The sequence below is a fragment of the Wasmannia auropunctata genome, unplaced genomic scaffold (genome assembly GCF_000956235.1).
Source record: "Wasmannia auropunctata unplaced genomic scaffold, wasmannia.A_1.0 LD336063.1, whole genome shotgun sequence".
NCBI lineage: Eukaryota > Metazoa > Arthropoda > Insecta > Hymenoptera > Formicidae > Wasmannia > Wasmannia auropunctata.
The window spans coordinates 552,826-560,211 of record NW_012026827.1 but is presented as its reverse complement, the minus strand read 5'-3'; the positions used below and the strand labels follow the sequence as shown (position 1 = coordinate 560,211).

General features: G+C 49.5%; 2 protein-coding genes across 2 annotated transcripts; one reads left to right on the top strand and one right to left on the bottom strand.

Moving 5' to 3' along the window:
* Positions 1-2,373: 2,373 nt before the first annotated feature.
* On the bottom strand, positions 2,374-4,419 carry LOC105450359. The gene has a single exon (XM_011690152.1). It carries the CDS (start codon positions 4,417-4,419, stop codon positions 2,374-2,376), a length of 2,046 nt encoding a protein of 681 aa, XP_011688454.1.
* On the top strand, positions 4,418-7,340 carry LOC105450358. The gene is made up of 8 exons (XM_011690151.1): positions 4,418-4,618; positions 4,665-4,850; positions 4,912-5,019; positions 6,515-6,596; positions 6,692-6,777; positions 6,888-6,966; positions 7,068-7,145; positions 7,249-7,340. Exons 1-8 carry the CDS (start codon positions 4,418-4,420, stop codon positions 7,338-7,340), a joined length of 912 nt encoding a protein of 303 aa, XP_011688453.1.
* The last annotated feature ends 46 nt before the right edge of the window (positions 7,341-7,386 follow it).

The window sequence follows — 7,386 nt, the reverse complement described above, 5'->3', positions numbered from 1 at the left end:
TTCGTTGATGGCAGAAGCCCATACCGGGGCGCCATAAAATATCACCGAGTGTATGGTCGCGCTGTATACCCTCCTTACTGACTCTGAGGGTCCCCTCAAGTTGGGCATTAGCCTTGCTAGCGCAAGTGACATTCTTTCAGCCCTAGTCAAGGTCTGAGCAAAGTGTTCTCGGAAAGTCCACTTCCTGCTCAGCGTCAGGCCCAGGTATTTCAATGATGAGCCCAAAGACACGAGAACACCTTTAACCAAGATCGTTCTGTTATGTACAAACCTATGGGCCTTCGAGAAGGCACAGGCCTCCGTCTTATGTGGGGAGATACTCAGACCAAGGCCTTCGATCTGTCTAACCACCAAGGCCACAGCCATTTCCACCCGGGCTATTGCGATGTCCAAATTTTCTCCGCGCGATCACCAACGTGTCGTCCGCGTAGCAGATGGCATGACAGCCCAAAGGGAGCTCCCTCTGCAATACCTCATCGTAGGCTAAATTCCAGCCTTCAGGCCCATAGGCGGAGCCCTGTGGAACCCCGCAGGTCATAGGCTCCTTGATCCTTTTTCCCTTGGCATTGATCCAAGTGATCCATCTGCTATTAAGGTAATCACCCGTTACTACCCTAAGATAATTGGGGATCTCTTTCTTAACTAATGCCTGTCTAATTCTATCCCAAGGTAACGAGTTAAACGCGTTAGACACATCCAACGAAACAGCGATCGCACATTGCTTCTCATTCCCATACACCGGGTCAAGAGTTTCCTTGAACCGCAATATCGCATCGACCGTAGATCTTTTTTCCCGGAACCCAAATTGTTGGTCCGATAGTCCAACTCCCTCGTTCAGACTCACACGAATTCTTTTGACTATAATTCTTTCAAACATTTTTCCCAGCTCGTTTAGCAGGCATATCGGGCGATACGAGGACGGTGCTCGGTCCGGTTTATTCGGCTTTTTGAGTAATACTAGCCTAGCCGTTTTCCAACACTGTGGGAAAGTTCCTTCGCGCAGACAAGTCGAGAAGCATCTTTTCAAGGATTCCATGATCTCCGGGAGTGCTTCCCTTATCACTCCCCCCATTATTCCATCTGGGCCAGGGGCCTTTCCGCTGTATTTGAGTTTCCCGGCTGCCCATTGAACTTCCTCTTCGGTGACATTAAAATCCTCGTCCCAGAGGACCAGTTCTCTCTGCCTCGGTGCTCTCTCCGCGTCGACTTTCGAAAAGAGCCCCGAAACTATTCGAGAGACCATCTCCGGCTCAAGTGTTTTGCATACTGGTTTTCCCGGACGCAGTTTTCCCATTACAATCTTGTATGGTCTGCCCCAAGGATCCCGGTTAATTGTCGCAAGGAGATCCTTCCACGCGCCGTTCTTAGCTTCTTTAATCGCCACCCTTAGCCTCTTACGGGCCTTGGCCAGCTCGGTTTCTAGTTCGAGAGCTGTGGCCTGCCTCTTTTTCCGACTGCGCGTAACTTTCCGTCTAAGCTTGATGCATTCCTTACGGAGGGCGGCAATGTCGCCGTTCCACCAGTAGACAGCCTTCCTGTTTCCCACTCTGTGCTTAGTCATGGCGAAATCCGATGCCTTCTCCATCGCATTCTGTAGTCTATTCGCTTGCACTTCCGCGCTCTCGCCCTCCACAGCCATAGGCCAGAATGCCACCATCAAGCTAGCCCTTAGTAAGTCCGGTTGTAGACTTCTGATATTCCATCTGGGAAATCCGCGCGGAGTGCGCAGTTCAGGTCTGTCCCTGCTCCCGCCCATCTTCAAAAATATGAGCCTGTGGTCCGAGAGTGACTCCTCCTCAGTCGCTAACTCCCACGACCGGATGACCGCGAGCGCAGCAAAGGAGGCCCAGGTCAGGTCGATTATAGATGTGCCCTAAGGTCTGACACACGTGGGGGATTCCCCTTCGTTTATGAGCCTGAGATTCATCGCAGCAGCCCAAGTAACCAGGATGTCGCCTCGTCTAGTGGGGTGCGTGTTCTCCCACAGATGCGATCGGGCGTTGAAGTCCCCCATCACAATGAGGGGAGTCTTCAGATGATCCACAATAGCGTCGCCAACACTCTGCAGGAACGCCCTGAACTCATTCAGCCCCCTGTTGGGAGAGAAGTAGCAGGAGGCGACTACCATTCCTTCCCATCTAACCACCACGAATCCGTTGCCGCGGCCCAATACTGTTGCCCCCTTTGAGGCAATCCCCTGCCATGTAATTGCAGCCAGGGGCGGATCCTCAACAGATCGGGCCCATCGAGGGTCATCGGGAACTACGTATGGCTCCTGGATGCAGGCCAGCCCGCAGCCTCTCTCAAGCATAGTCTGCATGAGGAGGTCCTGCGCCCCTACCGACCTGTTGAGATTGACCTGCACAATCGTACCTATTTTAGATAACTAGGCCCGGCCTCCATACTCCGATTTGCCGGTATTCTCTGTGGTAGCGGTGATGGTGGGCTTTGACTTAAGCCTCCTCTCGGCGGACACGGGGGGCACGCATCTGAGCCGGCCCTATGGTCGTGTTTCCGTCCCTGTTCCCTGCAAATTGGACAGTCCGGTGGCCTGCCACAATTCCTGGCATTGTGCCCCTCTGCCCCGCAGTTGAAGCAGTTCAGAGATCGATCAACCGTGCTCGGGCATCTTTCTCTTACGTGTCCGGTGGCAAAGCACTTAAAGCACTGGACCGGGCGTTTTTTAAGCAGATCGACTGTCGAGGTGGACCAGCCCACTCTCAGACTTCCTTCCTGTGCCAAACCAATCGCGGCATTGAGTGGGCATTGCGCCCACACCGTGCGGAAACCATTTCTAGTGACTCGGGTTTGTCCAAGTCGGATATCCTCTATACTACAGCCGCCTTTTTCAGCCATTGCTTGTTTAATCTCGTTCGGGGCAATCGAAGCATCCAGTCCTGCCAGGCGAATCTCTCCTCTTAATGTTGGCCTGGCTACCCGTACCCCCGAATCCCTAAAGGTTTCCCTCAGTCTTGCTGCCAACGTATCAGCCTTGGGGGACATATCCTTGCCGGGGATCTCCACTAGTACCGCTCCGGACATCGTTGTTCTCAACCTTGTATGTTGTATCCCAAGGTCCTCCAACTTAACATTCTCTCGAGCCCTCTTTACAACCTCCGCAAATCTCATTCCTTCAGGGAAGGATAGAGTCACCGCCGCGGATCTAGGGACTCTTCTCCGGACAGTCTCTATGTTCCCCCTCCGTACTGCGACAGCATCCGGCTTGTTCACCTCCCGGACCGGGGCCGTCGGAGGCGGATCTCCCTCGGCGGCATTTCCCTCTTCTAACCGTTCCCTAAATTTGTTCTCCAGAATGCGGGGTGCCGCATCCTTCGTCACCCGGGATTTTTTCTTCCTCGACCTGTTTCTTGCAGCCGGTTGGTACGCTACTTTATCCTCATCTGTCTGTGACTCGGGCGCAGCCGAGGACGATGGGAGTCTGTCCAGCAATCTGGTTCTTTCAGGGATTCGGCGCAAGCCAGCTTCCAATTGGGGTCCCTTCTTCTCCTTCCCAGGTAGGTATTCCCTCATAGCGGCAGCTACAGCTTGACCAATAGCCGCAGTAAGCTTCGTTGTAAAGTCCTCTCCAATAAGGGGACCCTTAGAGCCAGAGGCGACAGGAGATCCTCTCGGCCTCATCGGGGTTCTCCGAACGTCCCTCCCAGGTCTTTCCTCCATTGTCTGAGACATTTCAGCTATCGGACTATAAAACTCCGTCGGCGGGTCGGGTGACTTGATCATCCCAGGGACATCCACCTCCATATTATTTGCAAACAGGGGAGCTCCACTGCGCAGATCTTCCAATTGCTGTCTAAGTTGTTGATTATCCTCTTTAAGCGTTTTTATTTCGCTCTGCATCTCAAGTACCTTTGTCCGCAGGAACCCCACATCTCCGTCCATGGAGGCTCTCATGGCTAGGATCCTCGTCGCTTCGGTCGATGCCTCCACCTTCACCTTCATCTTCCGTGTGAAGGATCCCTTGATATTCTGGGATTTCCGTCTGAGTTCTTCCACCTCTCCCAGCCATTCATTGACGAGAGCCGCCATGTCCGTGGAAGAAAGCTCCTCTATATGGCTAACAAGGTCCTCCACCTCTCTCCTCTGATCATCAGTAAATTTGCCTGTGCGGCGCCTATCATCATCCTCCTCTTCTTCCGGGGAGGATCTAATCTTTCTCTTTTTACTGGTTGAGGCACGGGACGATTCCGAATTTCTTCTCGTCCTCGGTCCCGGCGTATACGACACCAGTTCAACATCATTATTGCGTGGGGTGCTGGGCCTCGAGAAGGACCCAGCCTCCGACGTCGAGACATATTCAAGCTCGGGCGAGTCCGGCCGACTGGTGGCTTCGGACTTCTTCCCAGCTTTCCCGCTTGCCTTAGGCTTCTCAAAGGTGATGTCCTCTTCCGCATTATCCATGCTCACATCAGGAGTCGGTACCACCGATACCGTACCTTCCGGGTGTCTGGTCACCTTGAGATTGACTTTTTCCACGATAGCAGATTTGAGCGAGGGGGTCGTGGTCCCCCCGCCCCTCTCCCCTTGTCAGATGTCGACGCGGGGGGACAGGGACAAGAATCCCCCTCGCGCCGTTCTTCAGGGTTCCGAAGCCCCAAAGGTGATCTTTCCTTTTCTTGACTTGCCATGTTTTGTCTTGATTTCAGGTTTTTTCCAAGAGACCTATTCCTCTTGCCCCTTTTTCCACTCATGCTCGGATAACGGGGATCGCGAGCATGCCTGAAAGATCTTGGATTCACACTACCATACGTCGGCGCAAAAAACACCCAGATAACAGCGTTGTACGCCAATCAGGCGTATCACTAGGGGCCAGCGCCGGCGTCACTCAAAGGGCAAGCTCTTGTCCCGGGTATCTTCAGAAATTATATATAATAATCCTTTATTCCGCACCAGTTAGCACCCTGTACCGGAGGAGGAGCGAATCTCAACTCAACTCAACAGTGCACGATGTGCCAACCCAAGGACACCTTCGCAACAACTCAATTCAACTTATTTCAACAGGTAAATAAATCTAACTAAACTTAACCAATTAACGCAACAGACTACTAATAATAATGATGAATCTACATTAATTCTGTCGAGAATAAAGACTTATAACTAACTAACTAGTAATAACGATTATAACAGCTCAATGCGCAAAAGATAACTCAAAATCAAAATAAAAAACTCGTCACTAATAATAATGATGCTACCAACGCTACACAACGCAAAACTAGAACGCAATTAGAACGCAAACAAATCTTATATTATATTTTATATCAGTATTATATTTCATATCAATAGAATTAGAAATACTGTACAACTCCGGGTGTCCTTTATAAACTGTCTATGACTAGTCACATGCAAGTCCGGCTTTAAATTCACCGCCCGCATATATCGCGCATGCGGCTCGCCCCGCAGTCGTACCAAGCACCGGGCATGGAAGCATACACATTAAAAGCCATATAACAAACTTTCTGAGCCCGAATCCCGTCCCTTCATAGAGACTCGCCCAGTCATTAACCGCAATTCTTTTTATAATCCTATATTCAGACTCGTTGCAAGTAAACTACCACTCTATGTTGTTTCCGACTTGATGGCTTCATGAAAACTTGACTTTATGCATGCGACCCGACTTCTCGTATACGCATCATTCATGTCCGTAATCCAGTCGACGGTTTCGTCAATACAAATCTAATCTAGTTGTTAGATATTCCACGCCCGTCACTCTGTACCAGTGCATCACAATAATAATTCTGTGTTTGGTTATGTACTGCACGCAGTGCCCGTACCTTATCCGGCGTCGGCTACTCCCGCGTTGCCACGGCCAGGCGAGTCGGGAGCCTACCTGTACTCGCCCCCCGCAGATCTCGGCTGTCTCTCGACGATGCTCTCGTACTAGGACGACCACAAGGACGGAGAGGAGAAAAAAGACAAGGTATCTAAGAACTCGCACCCCAGCCTCTTTTACGGGCTTTAAATGTGCGTGTTACTCGCCAATGTATATATCTTCCTACCGCAATATATCAGCAGTGAGTTTCCTTATGTACAGTCCCGGCACCAAGGGCGCCCTAACCTCACCTGTCAAAGGTGTTCACGCTCGCGGGCAGACCAATCTCAGTGTGTATCGGTTTTCTACGGTGCCTAATTAACGCGGTTATCACTCTTTCTTCTGACTATTCTTGCTACTTTCATGTCAAAGCTTTAATAGTACTGATTACATTTTCCTATCATTAACTATATATGCATATATAATATGTGACATCCTATATGATTGCCGTCAGCTATTGTTTTGTGATTCTCACAGGCACATCTGCATCATGTATATCATCGTGGTACAACAATATATACTCAAGCAAGTCCAATAGCGACATCAAGTTTAGACAACTTTCCTCGGTAAACGATGGCACATTTTATCTAATTCCACGCCCTCGGTCATTATGATGTGCCATCTAATCTCCCCTTGTATTTATTTGCTACCATTTAAATGCAACTAATGTCTCTAATGCTATTTCAGCTCATACATGCAGTGCGCATCAATGTAGCGACAGCGCATACCACTCCGCAATGCAACGCTGTACTCCGGAATTGGTTGACAGGTAATAATACTCTAATATCTACTTTCTTGAAACATTTCCAATCGTACTATTCCTATTTATCACAATAATAAGCAATACCTCTGGTGTTATTTCAGATCATGCAGTGTGCACCGGCGCAGCGAAGCAAAGCGATGGCACGAACATTCTTGCAGTTAATATTATGTCTCTGTTGCTGGTTGAGGTACCCTTACCTACCTCTATTTAAATATTATAAATCGCGTTGACGAATCACCCCTCGGTTCTGTTTGTCACATCAACCAATAGTTAATGCATCTAACGTTATTTTTTCAGGTCACACAATGCGCACCGATGCTAGGACGACACATGCCTTCCCACAATGCATCACTGTGCCACTGCAGTCAATATACAGGTGACAATAACCTATCTTTAGCTACATTGAGACGCTCTCAAATCCTAACTCTTTCCTTCACTACAATTAAGGACGGATAATATCTCACGTATTGTTTTCAGATCCTGTGGTGCATTCCAGTGCAACATCAATATACGTATTTCCGCAATATGATATTTTATCCCTGCAGTTGGTTACAGGTAAGAATCTATCGCCAATTCTTTTCAGCTCGTGCTAGCGAGTCATCCCACAATTTAGCTTGTCATAAACGGTAACAATTAATGCCTATAATATTATTTTCAGGTTATGGAGTATGCACAGCGGCAGTGACAGTCCATGCGCCCCCGCAGTACAGCAATATATCCTACCGACAGTCACGGACCGACAGCAGTTAATGTCCCTACTGTTATTTTACAGACTTTGCAGTATACTCAAGCGCGG

Coding starts and splice junctions, on each gene's coding strand:
- LOC105450358 (XM_011690151.1), top strand. CDS start 4,418: ATGCTCACATCAGGAGTCGGTACCACCGATACCGTACCTTCCGGGTGT. Junction 5,020..6,514: donor AATTCAACTTATTTCAACAG/GTAAATAAATCT, acceptor ATGCTATTTCAG/CTCATACATGCAGTGCGCAT. Junction 6,597..6,691: donor ACTCCGGAATTGGTTGACAG/GTAATAATACTC, acceptor GTGTTATTTCAG/ATCATGCAGTGTGCACCGGC.
- LOC105450359 (XM_011690152.1), bottom strand. CDS start 4,419: ATGGATAATGCGGAAGAGGACATCACCTTTGAGAAGCCTAAGGCAAGC.